At 34.4% G+C, this 17,610-nt stretch overlaps 1 protein-coding gene across 4 annotated transcripts in view; it reads left to right on the forward strand.

Annotated features, from left to right (window-relative positions):
- The first annotated feature begins 56 nt into the window (after nucleotides 1–56).
- The window catches only part of Ckn (CRK like proto-oncogene, adaptor protein), a 27,379-nt gene continuing 9,825 nt past the window's right edge, over nucleotides 57–17,610 (forward strand). The window contains exons 1-6 of one of the 4 annotated variants that reach the window (XM_072893331.1): nucleotides 57–502; nucleotides 14,232–14,510; nucleotides 15,594–15,917; nucleotides 16,047–16,384; nucleotides 16,513–16,905; nucleotides 17,060–17,518. In XM_072893331.1, the coding sequence (XP_072749432.1) occupies nucleotides 14,240–14,510; nucleotides 15,594–15,917; nucleotides 16,047–16,384; nucleotides 16,513–16,905; nucleotides 17,060–17,518 (1,785 nt within the window). In that variant the 5' untranslated portion in view covers nucleotides 57–502; nucleotides 14,232–14,239. Of the gene's footprint in view, nucleotides 503–3,739; nucleotides 4,348–10,776; nucleotides 11,811–14,231; nucleotides 14,511–15,593; nucleotides 15,918–16,046; nucleotides 16,385–16,512; nucleotides 16,906–17,059; nucleotides 17,519–17,610 lie in introns of those variants that run through there. The other 3 variants (XM_072893330.1, XM_072893329.1, XM_072893328.1) reach the window with 3 other exon arrangements.

Here is a 17,610-nt window from a genome sequence, read left to right on the forward strand (position 1 = left end):
CTCTTGCATTTACGGAGCGCGGGCGTGGGCGCCTCGCCTCGCCTCCTTTCGTATGCTTCTCTCTCTCTCTCTCTGTCGCTCTCGCTGTCAGCCTTGGTGCTAAACTAGCCCGGCTGCGAGCAATTTTCGTCGTTCGAATCGTCATCAAGTGGCTTTTCCCCCCGGTATGTACAAGCCAAAATAGCTTCGCCGTCTCTCTCTCGACGAAGATCTCCGCGTCACGTATCGACGCTCTCATCCCGACGATTAGTGCGAGACTGTCTTTGTAAATGAACGAGCGATAGTGAACGTGCACGACAACGACGACGACAAGAGGGAAGACTACAATCACGACGACGACGACGAGGACGGCGACGGGAAGCGGAAGGCGGAAAAACGGCGCGAGAACCGCTCGGGGCTACCATCGGGAGTATGGATCCCTCACCCTCGTGAGCTGCGTTGTCGGTCGAGCCCATCATTCGGTGGGAGATCGTGATACCCGGGCAGGAACCTGCAAACACCGGTGAGTCTGAAAGATCTAGTCAGGAAAGAACTGCACGCGGGGGCGGCGCAGGGTTGATAGAGGTAGAGGGTAGAGATGCACGTAGACAGGAGGGAAATGAACGTAGAGGAGGGTTAAGATCGCTAGAGAGAGGGAGAAATCGAAAGGCCTATGGTCTGTCGTCATGGTGATTCCGCACAGCATCGCCCTATCGCGTGGACCCCTTATCCCTCGACCCTCGGTTCTTTTGTCCCTTCGTCTCATCGTATTCGAAGCATCAGAAGAGCTGGGTTGCTCGGTGGATAGAGCAGTCACCTGGCGATCGGTAGAAATCGATAGGGGGTTGAAAGAATTTTCATTTTTTTTTTCTTTTTTTTTTTTTTTTATTTAATCGGACCTATAATATTTTGCTATATGATAAGAACAAAATTCATGAAAGCATCATAGTCGATAAATGTTTTATAAAGATTCAAAGAGCGGCAAACAATTATACTCTTCAAATATTCTTGGAATTTTATAAAATGTAAGACACACACATGTCTAGAGATTAAATATTGATAAAGTAATGTGCTATCATTTATATTATGATCATATGATTAATTTTTTTTTCTTACTATTATTAAGAATCAATTAATATTCGCGCATAATTTGACTAGTTTATGTCATATCAGAGAAATAATAAAGAAGCTATTTTTTTATCTGTTATCTTTTAATAGATATTGGATTAAATTCCTTTCAAGTAGATTCAAACAATCTAACAGTTAATTTTCGAATAATCAAATTCTGCTGGGTTTATTTTTTATTTTTTTTAGCATTCTAATGAAATTTTTCTACTTCTCAGAAGGACTTTATTCTATATTCATAAGATATTCCTTTCTTTCTAATATCAAAGTGCTTGTACACATTCGGCACTGTTACTATTCATTTCGTGGTACTCGTTCAAAAGAGCTTATTTATAGAGATTCGATATGAATATTCGCGAAGACAATGAACGCCAGCTGAAGTAACAGTCCTCGTGAATAATAGTCAAACTGTGAGATTAAACTATAATATTGGTATTGATTTTTGGAGTCGTGAATGTATATCAAACGTCAAATTTTATAATACATGATTTTCTATTTTTGTCTATGAATTTTGAAATATTTCTGATCGTACGATATAGGTAATTTGATGCAACCGTACAAGGCCCTGTTTTCAGTGGCCCTGTATATGAGACCCCTCGAAGCAAGAATAAACATTAGTTATAGGACTTTTCGCAACGGGACCAGCTGGTATATATTCAATAGCACGTGGCTCTCGGATATCAAGGGGTGATAAAGACTGCGTATCTAAAATATACGAGTTCAGCGAGCTAAAAATGTAAAGGCAATTCGATTTTTCTCGAGGTTTCTCGCTGAAGTGCGCGATAACTCACATTATCTTATTAAAAGTACATGGCTCAACTCGGTTCCTGATTTGGATCCTCACTTTATCGATGTTAAATATATATATACTTCCGACATTTTGAAATGAAAATAGAGATTCTTACAATCTACCCTTAAAAAATTTGTTGAATATTAATATATATATATATATATATAATTTTTTTATATCGACGTATATAACATCTATAAAGTTATTATATTATCTATATTTATTAATATAAGCATAATAAATATATTTATGAATATATCTATGGAAGTGAGATATATTTAATTATACGTTTTCGTATATAAATGATATTTTATGTTGCCTTTATCTTTGCAAAAATATGTTACATTACGTTTTTATTTTTAATTTATTATTTAAATGAAAGTTTTATATATATATATATATATATATATATATATATATATATATATAATTATATATTTTTGACTCTACTAGAAATTATTAAATATTTTTCTGACAGTACTTCTTGTCACATACCTCTTTCTAACACTTTTTATATAAAAGAAATTTGAATAAGATTACACACGCATAATTGCTGACGACTATATCTCGTACATGATCATCATGAATTAATATATATACATATACCACAGTTTATATACCTCAGATTAACATGCCACTAGATAATCGACAGTAATTAGTTCTATTGTGGCTCCACGTCGTATTGTGTACAGACCAATTTAGCCGGCAGTTTAAAGCTCTTTAATTAATAAATTACTCGTAAAATGTCTCGCGCGATGCTTTCCATTCAGAAAGAATCGAAGTGAGGATGTTTACTATTTTCGATGTTTTCAACAAAAAAACCGATACCGAAAAAAATAATTTGTATCCTATTTTTTTTATACACACATAGTGTAATTTTGAATATCTCAGACCTTAAATATTGATCTCGCGTAAGTTTGCAAAAATAATTTTTCCTTCTTATTATACACTCGTATATGTATATTATTAATCTCTGCGGATCCAAAAATTAAACAAGAAACAGTCTCAGAAAAGATAATCGCAAAATTGTTGGTTTTTCAAAAGAACATAAGTAACATATAATTACGTGTTAATGTTTTTATCAAAACCTAATTAAACTCTTTCTCGATAGAAAAATTAAAAAGAGGGACGCTTGATAATCATGGATTAAGTTTCTATTTTTTCTTGGATGCTGCGTATCGAGATTAAATATACCATACATTGTTCTTTGCATCATTATACCAGCTATCTAATCTTCTTATATTTGTTCACATTATCTCTCTCAAACCAATCACGGAGTTAGATCTGAACAATATTGATGCAAGGCGATATGCTCTAATTCTATAAACTATTTTTTTCCGTGTAATATAATTTTTTTCTCTCTAATATACATTTAATAATATAATTTCTTTATATTTTCTTATATTTTCTTATAATTTTATTACAATTATTATTTATTATAAATATATGTAATAATATTATATAATATAATATATTATTACTTTTATAATGTTGATGAAATAACATCAAAACATTTTACATAAGCATGTGCATATTTGTAATATGTACCAGATTTTTTAATGAATATCGATATAATTGTTTTGCATATAAATTATATAAATTAACGTTTACATAATACATGTGACATTTAATTGCTTATTATTATTCGCAAGCGATTCAATCATGCGAGTAGATTATTCCGCGGGCATCACTGCGCAGGCGCGAACGGAAGAGAAAGACGTCCCAGATATATTTCTCTCTTTTTTTTTTTTTTTCTTTTTAAATCCAATCTTAACTATCGAAGCATATGAGTGTTTATTCTCACTACGTCTACGTTATACTATCTATTGTTATTACACCCGTATTCTCAACTGTATATTTTCTCTTCTTTCCTCACACGAGAATTGTGGAGAAAGTTCGCGTTCTCCTCGTGTACATCCGTCTAAAATTCGGAGCATGATTATCGACAGCTCGCGCTCCCTGGTGACGGCTTCGAGCGTTAAACGGCGCTGTGTGAAAAGCCGCCGCAGTGTCGCGTGTCCGTTCGGCCGTGGCGTCTTCCGTACGCGAGTCGTCCGCGAAAGTCGCGTCCGTCGAGAGTCTCTCTCTCTCTCTCCCTCTCGTTCGACTCTCGCGACGGATTCTCCGCACCGGATCCTCCGGCCCGTCCTCGCAAAGTGGGCCTTTTGACAGCGGCCAAGTCGTCGCGCGAACGCCTGAACGGAATCTGCGATTCCGTGCGAGGAGAGCGGTGCTCGCGCGAGCAATGGCGCGATCGGCACGCGCCGTGGAAACGACGACGTGTACGCGACGTAGATGATACATCGGTGCTGCCCGTCCCTCGTGGCATGGTGGTGTTTACGTCGCGCGTGAGGATCCACTGGCCACCACGACGTTACGACGACGGTGTAGCGAGCAGCTCGACCAAGCACGGACGCGAGCCGCGTCGTGAGCCGCCATGAGACGCATCAGCGGTAAGCCGTCGTCACGAGCTTTTACTCGTTGTGTGTATGTGTGTGTGTGTGTTGTACGTATGCGTGTACGGTGTCACGCTCTCTAGGATCCTTCTCTTGCTCCTTCGTGAACGGCAGAATCGCGTCCTCGTAACTCGCTGACATCGAGACAACGCTCGCTCTCGCGCCTTATCAATGCGTCTTCGTTTACTTACGTTACTTTGACTTTGTGTACACAAGGTATGCTTCTTGTATATGTGTATATGTGTATGTATACACACATACATTTATAATGCCGCTGCGAGGCAAGATACATTCTTATTCCACTAATTGGTTCCGTGTACAGTCGATGTCAATCGGTCACGAGACGCTCTTTGTTCGGCGGATTTAAAATTTACAGCGAATTTGCAATATTTTTTGCACGCATATCGAAAATGATAACTGTCGAAACATCGGGAATGGAATATTATATATTTCAATTATTATTATTATCCCATCCATCTCTACACAAAGATAAACTCGTATCGTGTAGAGCATTTATTATTATTAACCGAAAAATGTGTTGGAATCGAACGATAAAAAGTTTTTCCATTGTATTTGACGTTGCTTGGTACTTTGGCCTTTGTTTTCGCGAACGTCTGTACGATTACTCACAAACGCTATTATTATTGTAATCGTACATTCGCGCGACATTTGTCACGTGATTTTTCTAATGAGATAGCGTGCCGATGAGCTACCTTTATTTAAAGAACAAAAAACATAAGGTCTACTTATTTCAATTATCTTTTTTTGATCTTATTAGACCGATCGAAGCGAAACTCGAGGTCTGAAAAACACGTAAAGAGAGAGGAAGAACAGAATTTTCCTCTGTCTCTAACGAAAGGCGAATGATCGAGAGAGAGAGAGAGAGGGAAATTTTGTTCTCATTTTCTCTCCTTTTTTATTTAGGCTTCATCATTAAAGTATTCTGACACGAGTACAGCAGCTTGTCAATCCAATCTTTTTACGTCTGTACATAAGTAGTCCTGAAACTCTCTACTTTTTAAAGGCAATATTTTTTTGTTTATATTGTTTAAACGTAAACCAAGAACGGGCAATATAAAAAAAATTTGTCACGAGTAGCAGCAACCCTAGAAACTAATTCTACGGCAAGAATATCGTACGGAAGCCATTTAATCTTCCCTATAAGTGACAATGGGAAACTGACTGATGGGAAACTGACTGATGGGAAACTGACTGATGGGGCAGAGCCGAATCAAACCAGACCGAGTCGAGCAAAATTTCCCGCTATCATTTATTTAGCCGTAAAGTTCTTAGCGATCCTTGTTGACGTCGTAAATTAAAACGGATTCGCAACGCCGTAAACTTGCTTTTGTAAGTAATGAATGACGTCATTTGCTTATATATTGCCAGACAGGAAAAAAAGATTCTCAAGACAACGGAGAGTAGAGTTTTAGAATAAAAAAAAAATAAAATAATGGAATATTGAATACAGACATTTTTCACGTGTGTGTCAAGATAAATTGCCAAGATAACTGATACCAATGACATTTCGTGTAAGCAGAGAAATTTACAGTTACTGAATTTAATTAAATGTTATAAAAATTCCATACAAATTTTTGATCCAACAAAAGAACAGAGTATGTATATAAAAAGAAATTTCTATAGATTGTGCATAACTATTATCAATATATAATTGTTTTAAACATATTATATTTATTATTATATTCCCTCTTTACTTTATTACAGATTTAAAGCGCAATCTCAATTTGCATTTTCAAAAACACGTGCTGTTTCTAATACACTGTATTTTGATTGTCTGATTAATTTGGAACAGAGAGAAAATTATTAGATTTATTCAAATTCAGTTGTACAATTACAAGCTAGATTCGCCTTTGTAGCTTCTTTACATGCACTTGACCAATCCATTCCGTGCAAAATCAGCAGTTTCGAGATGTACGAGTGCACTTGTACATACATACCTACTGCAAAATTGGGTAAAATCGTTGATGAACTTGGCTGGTTTACAGCTCACGTTCGTCGAAATGTAGAAAAAAAAAACTATCGTTCTCTAACATCCTCCAATCATTATTTGATCCGCAAAATGTCAATGTATCGTTTTTTCGTATTTTCTCTATCAATTTTCTTCTTTCTAATATAAAAATCTGAATAAAAAAGAAAATATATATTTTAATATATTTAAGCATATAAAAGAAATATATGAAGATCATAAAAATAAGTTATAATTTTTTACGACAATCTTCTGTTAATTATAACGTTCTTGTTATATTCAACAATTTTTAGAAAAGTAATAGAATTGTTCTCTCAATATGTGTGTAACAATTATATAATTCTTCTTATAGCTGTGAAAAATTTTTTCTATAATGCAAATATGTTTATATAATATAGGTATAAATATATTTATTTATTTATTTATACCTATATTATATAAGCCATATATATCTATCTCTCTTTCTCTCTCTCTATTGTCGGTTCCTTTCCAGACATTACATGTTTCTTTTTTCGGTATCAACATCTGGTATTAGTGATAAAAAATTACACGTATGCTGTTCTTGGCCGAGGACGTACGACGTACCCGTTATCTATAAGAATTCTTTCCCGGTTTTCTCTCTTTCTTCTCTCTCTTTCTCCCTTTTTCTTGCTAAGGGATCACGTTCGATCCGTATTCATCGCATCAGACATACGCGGGCGGATAAAAGAGGGAGGGATTGAAAGCAAAAAAGAGATCAGAACTGTAGGTAGATATAGTTGTACCTATATCTATGACCTCGTCTACCCACGCTTACGAAAGTTCTCCGGAACTCGAAACGAGTTAATTTGACGAGAGAAGCTTTTTTATTTTTTTATTTTTTTTTTTTTTTTTTTTTTTTCTCTCTATATTTGTCAAATATTTCAATATATTTGATTTGTGCTCGCAAATTTGCATGAGGAATGGAAACGAGCTTATATTTTATAACAAAAAAAGACACATAAAATGTGATGAAAATACATGATTCTATCTTGAATTGTCAAGTAAAATTGTTTTTTCAGGTGGACACGTATTTAGGAATATATTTCAAAGTGGAACATTTTTTGACATTTTACTTCAAAAGAAAGAAAGACAGAAGAGAGAGACTTTCTTTTGCATCAAATCCATTTTTTATCGTAACAACTATTAAGTTTAAATTGTGATTCACGCATGATTTTCTTTTCTTCAGAAAATTTTTCTTGAATGATAAATTCTCTAGCATTAAAATTGCATATATATTTTATTTGTAACTGCAAAAACTTTCTACATTGAAAGTTCTTATTACGTTCTTTCCGCTTTAAGTTTACCGTCACGATCGTAGCATATGTTTGGAATTCTTGAAACTGCGAATTTCACATTTACTTCATACCACAATGCGTACATATACATATGACCTCGATCTCCTAAATTCCATGGGTATAACCTTGAAGTGGATTATGACTGTTAATTCATAGAGAATGTCATTAATTAAACACGAGCTAAAAGAAATTATTTCGCGATAGAATCTATTTTTTTCGCGCATTTCTAATATATATATATAATTCAGAACTCAATTTTGTAGAAATTGCACGAACACGCCCAATCTGATGCTTTCGCATTACAGACAATATAATAAAATTTTTTATTATCATTAACATATATCTATTAAATTTAGGATTGTATTATTAAAATAATTAAATTTAACTAATATTCAAAATAGAGATGCGTGTATGTATAATTAATTATTCTCGCACTATTATTCTGACACATCTATATTTATTTTATGAAATTCCAACATGATGAAACAGGAGATATGTGTATTACACTTTTATTAAGCTAAAATTTTATCTTTGTTCTACTGTTATAATTCGAAAACATTGTTTGAGTTCTATTAAATGTCTGTGATGATAAATCTGTATAATTTAATATAATTATATCATTTTCATTTATTTACAGGACTTCACATATTATATATATATATACGCTTTTATTTTTATTGAAAATTATGTTGACGCTTCAAAGAAAAATTTCTTCAAGAACTGTGTCACAAAGTTGATTGTATGTGATATAGCCACGTAGTAATTCAAAAATAAAAATGATACACTTTCTTTTCACACGTAATAACGTGTATTGGTATTGGAATATTCTAATCAAACACCAAGGGAAATCAGTGTTCGATAGTACATGATTATTGCTTCGTTTTTTCTTTTTCTTTGTTTTTTTACTAAGGTAACGATATTCTCGTTGACATACTTTTCCGGTGACCGCGGCGAGAATGTTATCGGTAATGCTCCTATTCGCAATTACTCGCTGCATCGCTTTAATTATCGATCTGGGTCTTACAATTAGTGTTATCTCTTGTCACGAATCTATTATGGAATGTACTATCAAATTATGATATAATCTCTTATTTTTAACATTCTATTTTTAATACCTGCGTATTCTCAACATGTTTATTTCTCGTATTCTTTTAATATTTTTCATGCGGCTCCTCTATACTTCACATTTGCTACATAATGATGTATAGAATAGATAATGAAAGACAAAGTATACAATGCAATGACATTTTCATTTTATGCATGTATCATTTGAATAAGAAAAAAATGGGGAGAATGTTTCCGATCAAAAAATATGTTTGTATCATTTTTCACATAATTTTTTAATCAAAAATAAAAGATTATAGAAAACTCATTCCAATTCTCGTGTTACGGATATTAAAAACACCTTTCGGAGCATCTTGTTTTTTCGACGGTAGTTCTTTTACTTATCTTGTACTTTTTCTCGAAGCAGCGATACAAGAAACGATAAAATAAAAGATAAAAATATTAGTAATACAAAACGATCAAATTATCGATCATAATTGCAGAGCAAGGCAACTTGTTTCTGCTCGTCCTTGACGAGGATCCACTTAAGCGATCGTCCACCCCGATGCATTATGCAGATTACACGGGCCGGTCGTAGATTGCTGCGTATATATATTTTTTTTTCTTTTTTTTTTTCTTTTTTTTTTCGTCTTCTTTTCTCGTTCGCTCTAAGAGATATCCAGCATCCTTAAAGCCGTGTCCACAATGACAATTGTTTCTTCGCTGATATATTATGATGACTATCCATGAACTCGGTAAAACTCTGTATTTGTGGAATTAATTATAATCGATAACATTCGTTTTAATATAATTAATGAAAAATAAATTAGTTGTTATTTAACAATGCAAAAATAGACAGGTCGTAATACTTTAATAATTTATAACGTAGTCATTTGCTGTTTAATTTTGAAATAACGATGCTCAAATATTGATAATATTAAATATTGACATTAATAAGTATATCATCAGATTAATCTCACATGCGCAATGTTATTTTTTAAAATTTTTTATTATAATTTATATTATATTTATCGCGTTTAATTAAAGAATATATATATTTAAGTTAACAAAAAAAAAAAAATGATCAAAATCTGATTTTTGTAAATCTAACAAGTACACATTATACATTAATATATAAAATAAAAGTGTAATATGTACCTAACACACGCACATATACACAACTCAAGATTACATAATACTAGTTTATTGAATTCCTTTTCTAATATTACAATAATAATTTATAACGAAATATATACTTTAAGATATCTTAGTTTTTTGAGATAGCTTATTTTTGTAAAAATATTTTAAAATTTATCTTTTACAAAAAAATCTATTTAAAAATTCTTTTGTCAGCTTCTCAAAAATGAAACAAAATTTATTTTTTAAAAAATTATCAAAATGATATTTCGAATAATTATGATATACGAATCATCTTGTATATATAAGGTATCCAAGAAATAAGTTACAAAAAATTATTCTTTTATCCAGATGCAAAAAAAACATTTTTATTATAATTAATTTCAAAATGTAGATTTACGTGATTGATAATTAAAACTTATGATTTGTGCGATTCTTATCGTCGTATCGTACTTCCATATCTACAATTCCTCCCTTTTTAGCGGAACATTCTCTTCGTAATTGGAGTCACGGCATCGCACCAACGCGCGTCCTAGAAAAGAAACATTTAAATCGTATCGACAGCCTTTATTAATGGGGGAGAAAAAATGCGCTTCGTTTCCTGCGTCTCGGGAGGCCTGTCAGCCGGTCACTCGATCAATGAAATCTCATCGTTCTTCTCTCTCTGCCTTGAGCATGGAGTAAAATATTAAGTCCTCCTTCTCTTACGAGCCGATCCTCATCGTTCCTTCAATATTTCCATATGTTGCGTCAATTTGCATGCCGCGCTTTTCAAAAGCTACCTACGCGGACAGCCTAGCAGGGGCGGCCCACGCCGGGTTCTGGAACCCGTTCACCCACCTTTCGACCTCGCCCATTCGCCACTACCAACGTGCCGTTTCACTGACACCGTATACACGCCTGCGCTTATCTAAACCGCACTTTCTGACAGTTCTTATTCGGAACTGTCATTGTACCTCCCTTCTGTGAGATAGTTAGGTATCCGATTCATTGAATACAGTTCCTTTAAGTCTTTATACAATAAATTGATTTACAAGTGCTACTTTATCGAAAAAGTGATTAATTCAATCGACATTTATGTGCAGAATTGTCATTTTCAAGCACTCTTTAAGCAATCGAATTTTTATTGTGTTCTCTCCACATAATGGTTAATGAACACTATTTATTAACCCATATTAATGGATGAACAGATGCAAATGATTAGGATCTAATTAATGTGTTCAGTGTATGTAGTGATTGTAATGGTGACGTAAAAATGTTCATCGAGTCAATCTTATCATGAGTTTAATAAAATTAAGAAAAGCAATAACTAAATGAATAAATAAATAAATGCGTGATAAACATGAAAAATATTTGCCTAAACATGTTGAAGAAAAATATCCTGTACAGAGTTGCATCGAAATTAACATTATTATAAAGCGCGATTTGTCTCAATAATATATCTGTGACTAATCTCTTCGACGTTACAAGTGTGTCTGAAATTACATCCATACATTCCGTACTTATCACACTGATAAACGAAATCACGGACGTATATGAGCTGTAGCCAATGTATTCGATCACGGATTCATCAATAAATCGTGACTAATCGTCAGAAGAATCACGTCTATGTTTGGAAACGATCGAAACAGGTTGTGATATGGTATAAATGGCGATCACCGCCGTAGCAAGCTGTCTGGGTCCCCCACCCCTGCCACCGGGGAAGCGATTCCTGCAAAAGTCCTCGAAAAAATTGTCATCTACCTACAAAAGTTTCCGCGACCCCGCCGTAGAGGCTTGGCTCCTTCATGGAGCCCCGGACGATCCGATGGCGAAGCCGCGGTCGCGTCAGACAACCGTTGTTAACCAAAGCCTGTTCAGAAGCTGCTCCGAGGGCAACTTACGGGCGCGTGAAACGACAGCCTTGCTGCCGAGCAATACGCCCCTGGACAAATGCATCAAGGCAATTTACGGCAGTTGGAAAAATCTCTTGTACCGTAAGTGTGTAGATATCGTGTCGGGATGTAACCACAAATGGGAGGGAATATCGATTAAGAATGAGAAATTTGCAATTTTGAGCGAGGAGAAAATTCCGCATATCGATGTTACTTATGTACTTCCATATCTGAGGTATCTTTAAGAGAGAGATACTTTGTAGATATTGCGAATTTAAATCGATTTATTTCTCTTTAATGAAAATATGTCGCTTTTTTTTTTTTTTTTTTAACTAATGAGCAAGTTATTTTTATTTTACTTATCTAGTAGGAGTATTATATATCAGTTTTTATCGCAGCTGAACGATGAGTTGGAATATTGATACGATACTTTTATCAGTCATCGAGCGAATTAACGAATTAGTGTTTCATTGCTCGATATTTATGATTCGAGTTTCGTTGGTGAATTACGCCTCCTTCGGTTATCGTCGAACGTACAACTTTCACACAGTAAGTACATTGTGAACTGCACATACCGAGCTCGCAGAAGCGTCGATCGCAGAAGCGATCTGAAAACTAGCACATGTACTAATATGTATTGCAAAAGAACCGATAAAGTCTGGATAAATATTCTTTTAAATCGAGAACTTTTTTTTTTTTTTTTAAATAAATTCCTACTTTATTATCTGAATAAAATAGTATTCACCATCTACATTTTATTCATGTATCGTTTTTTATATATTTTTTACATCAAATTTTTATAATATAAATATGTATAAAGAATTTTATATCACGCGGATGTATTTCTCTCTCTCTTTTCTACTTTCTTTTTTGTCTCTACTTGTTACATATTTTAAGTGTTTTCAAATCATGTGTAAGATGAAACAGGATGAACGAGATCGATTGGATGTCATGGGAATGATTTTTTTTCTCAGAGGAACAAGTATGAGAAGGAAATCGAAGCTTCATAAAGTCGGGAAAATTTTCCGTGTTTGCGTAACGAATTGACACATTCTGCAGATTGTGTGACATCAGTCTCCTCTCTTCTCTTTCTTTTTTATTTTGTTTTTTTTTCCATTTTTTTTATCTTCGTACGTGTAAGGCCAGTATCTTTTAGACCTATACAAGCTTTTCGTTTTATCTATAGTGGAATATTAAGCAATGTTAATCAGTTTGATAAATGATTCTGTTCTTCAGGTACTATGACGTATTCTGTCTGCAATTTTATTAAGCATAACTTGTTTTATATATTGTCCACACTTGGCTCCATCCAATTCTCATAATGTGAAATATATGCCCGCCAAAACACATAAAAATATTTTATTTGGTATTACTTAATATAAACACACTATATGAAATCCTATATCTATTAAATTCATTATTATTATTACGTAGTTTTGAAAAATAATAATTATTGATTTTGATTATTTATTTGATTATTTATTACTTGAATATTTGTTTTTTGAAGTTATTATATGATCAATATATATCAAGCTTCCATATTTCTGTCTTACATTCATTTTATATAATTTCGAATTTTTGAAGTAGTAAATTTTCTTTTAAATTATAAATGATATAAAATATTTATAAAAAGATTACTAAATTACTCCAATTATAAATTGATAATATATAATAATCAAGTACTTGATATATTTTATATTTCATTTTGACAATTAAGTATTTTATTTAATTTTTTATGAACATTTATTTGTTGCACATATAATATAAAAAAAGAAAACTTGTTGCAAATATTGCAATAAGTTTGCAACTATTGGATAAACATATTTTTATTTATAGTTTGTTTCAACATACTTTTTATAATAATATTTTTTTACGATATATATTTATAGTTTTTTTAATCTAACAAAAATATAAGCTACATATCACGTAGTATATATTTATATATGGATTATCGTATAAATAAATGTTCGAAATTAAATATTTTTAAATATTTTTACATGTTTTACACAAAGTAACTTAACTAATTAGCCAGTTCGTTGAATGTTAATATTGCTCATTAGTCTATTCCATTTTAAACTTTAATATTTTTATTTTATACGATATATAAAGGATAGTTTGCATGATTAATGATACAATTGTAACAATTCTAAAGAAATATATAAATTAAAAATGTAAAAGAAAATTATGCAATACTAAATATAATAATTACTGAAAATAATCATAATTGAATTAAAATTGTTATAATCCTGATAATTCTTTTCCAGTAATTTATAAAATTTATTTTGTAACTACAGCCCGGTTTCTCGGTAGCAAGGTTTCTCGATGTAGCAATTTCAGTAAACAGAAAACGTTGCGCGCGCGCACGTGTTGTGTAATTATTAAACATAATTTATAAAATGAATTTCACAAAAAATTCTATATCTTTTATCATCAATTTTCTTTCATTGTAATCTCAACGAACACGCGTGTATTATATCGTATACTTAATCGATTAACATTTTCTTCCTGCTGCATATGTTACAGTTGGCGGTATGAGCCGGCCGTCCAAAGCCGTGACTCAAGCGAAGAAAGTAGCACCACCAGCTGTACCAGACGTGTTTCGACACTCGGGCTCCTCTTTTGGCTCGGCTGGATATGCTAGCAGCGAGGATAGCTGCTTCCTCTCTGGAAGCGGCCCCGGAGGTACGACGGATGATGGTTCCTACGGGATGCCATCTGGAAAAAGTCCGGGACCTATTTTTACCCATCCTGGCTTCGCCTTCCCGCCGGTGATCGGCAAATATGCCCACGCCGAAGATCAAGGTGCGAGTTATGTGATGATGAAACGTACATTATATGAATCGTGAGATTTTTATTAGGCTTAATCTTTATTGCGAAAAGTACAAAAAAAAAACGTCAAGTAATAACGTCAAACACTACGTGACTATAGCTCAATGTTCCTGTGGTATATTTTGCCATTTCGATTAACTGAACTAATTTGTATTCCGATTAATCTGAAAATAATTTTGCCGTAGTGAGTATAACAGGATTCTCGACAAAGTAAGGCTGTGTACAATATATTTGGACTATACCTTATTCACTCTTGAGAACCTACGTTGCAAAATTTTCTACGTATTGAAAATGATCCTTTTATCAATTATTTTTATCCATCTTTTTTTTAAAGAGATATAATTTAAATTTTTTTTTATTAAAATGCTAAAAATTTGATTAAAGTAAATGTTGAACGATCGGTTATCAATGACCCACACCAGTATTTGCACTGCATGAAGTGTCCTACATTACTGGATTGCATTCACGTCCTTCGAATAAATATGAGCATATATTCATGGCTGATGAGAACCAGTTCAGTTTAAATTTATTATTTGTTATATTTTTGTGCTAAAACATTAGCCTATCTAACATTAGACTTTCTCCTTTCTTTATGTTTCCTCTGCCATCTTCTGACTGTTGTATTCTATCTACTGTCTATTTTTGGTTCACCTATCGCAAGAATTGATTTGTTCTGTGTTCACTAAAATCGAATCTCTTGGCACCAGTTCCAACTTCGTCAAATTGTCGGAACTTTTATTATACCAAATGTATGACCAAATTTATTGTAATTGTTTACAATAAATAACTGTGAAAAATCATGTTAACACAAGATTTAAAAGACATGTTAAAGACGTTTATGTTTCTCAATTATTTTTTTTTTACAACAATATCTTCAAAAATTATACTTTAATTTTTGAATGTTTGCGGATTGAAAAAGATAGAAACTTTAATTAAAACAGAGTACAAATAAGATTATATAATTCGCTCAAACAGAATTATATATATATATATATTAATTCCAATATAATATTTTAAAAATAACATATTATAGTATTATTTTTTTATATCACTTAGGTATTGATATGACCCAGAGTCCCGGCAGGGACAGTCCTGGTAGTTCTGGATCAGGTTCCGGTTCTAGACATTCTACGGCATCTCTGGATTCTGGAAGAGCGTCCGGATATCATTTGGGACCCAGGGGACCTGGTGCTCTTGCCTCGTCTCCCAGATGCTCCATCAGTTCCCTCGGAAGTCATCCCGACCGACCGGCGGACCTTGATGTTGTTCATGCTTGGTTAACCGAGCTCCAATTTGAGGAGTACTTTCCTTTGTTTGCTTCTGCAGGTTATGACCTTGCTACTATAACACGCATGACACCGGAGGATCTCACGGCTATAGGTAAGTCGACTATCGCAATAGTAAGTCTATTCATATTGCATCTATTCTCTCACTCTCTCTCTCTCTCTCTCTCTCTCACTCTCTCTTTGTCTCTCTCTTTTATATATTATATTACATATTACATTACAGGTATTAAAAAACCCAATCATAGAAAACGGCTAAAAGCGGAGATAGACAATTTGAATATAGGAGATGGATTGCCAGAACATGTACCCGGATCGCTAGAAGAATGGCTCAGACTTCTTAGGCTCGAGGAATACCTTGGTGCTCTTCATCAGCAGGGGATGCGTTCCGTCGAGGACGTGACAACCCTTACTTGGGAGGACCTTGAAGACATTGGTATCGTACGTCTAGGGCATCAAAAAAAATTATTGCTGGCGATTAAGAGAGTTAAGGATATACGCGCCGGCAAGCGTATACAACCACTTGATCTTGCACGTTTACCGCCACATCCTGGACATACGCAGGTAAGCCATATTCTATCGTCTTTATATAAAATTCATCTATATGTTACAATTTCTAGTTGTCTTGATATACACTGCATGACAGACTTTATACAATAAAAGATTAAATTTCAACAATTTAATTTTTTTAGGACGTTGTTATTCAACGAGGCGGGCCTGATCTGCCATCACCCGATGAAGACTGTTCCTCCCCTGTCCTCAGATCTTTTCAAAGGGGTGGGAGCGATAGCACTTGCGGTGCTACTTGGAGAAGTATGTACGCTGCGCTTCCAGCTGATTATAGTACAGTCGGTCGTACTGGCTCTCGTGGAAAATCTTTGGAAAGCTTAGAGGACGCACCTCTCGGTTATCCTCCATCACCAGCTCCAGTCTCGCATCCACAACCCCTCGATTGGCGTCCACGCAGTTTCGAGGATGGCGATCTTACACCCACGAATGATGCTTCCGCTGTGGATACTGGTGGCGGTGGCGGCACTCTTCCACGACCAAGACATTGCCTGGTTCGCCCGCGACCTGTAGCCAAGGTATTGATTCAATCAATTTGTATAATATGTATAATAATAAATGTTGAGTGAGGAGTAAAGATTTATCTGTTCAGATTTGAATGGCTTATACAAATCACAATCGCGCGAGTTTTCCAGCATTTGTACATGTGTGTGTGCGTATCTATGATTTCAGGTCACTGCAACACCGGGACAATACAAATCTTTGCCAAGAGATTTGGATAACAAGTATCAATTAACTTACGGACTGGAAAGCAGTCCGCACCTTCCGAAACGATGTCCTCCGTCGCCCCCGAGACGGCAGAGTTCCAGAGACACAACTAGTTCTTCCATAGTAGGTGTAGGTACAGCGATCGGTGACGTTGTAATAGACTGTAGCGGGCCGGTACCGACAGCTTCCTGCGACGATCATCACATTCATCAGCATCATCATCAGCATCATCATTTACTTCATCACCCACCGCCACCACCGCCGGCACCTACGCCTGCGCCTTCTACACCGTCACAACTGAATCGACCGCCTTCCTCCATGTCACGTTCATGGGGTAGCGTCAGCGTGAATGTTAATGAGGAACACGAATTAATCGCTACTCTCGCTTTACAACATCGCAATGGATCGGATGCTAGTTTTAAGGTATGTTGATACTTAAAAAACATTATGTTTGTAATATTGAATATTTTTTTCACGCATGTAATATTTGTTATGTATTTTACTTTTATGTTTAT

This window comes from Anoplolepis gracilipes, chromosome 5, assembly GCF_047496725.1.
Source record: "Anoplolepis gracilipes chromosome 5, ASM4749672v1, whole genome shotgun sequence".
Classification (NCBI taxonomy): domain Eukaryota; kingdom Metazoa; phylum Arthropoda; class Insecta; order Hymenoptera; family Formicidae; genus Anoplolepis; species Anoplolepis gracilipes.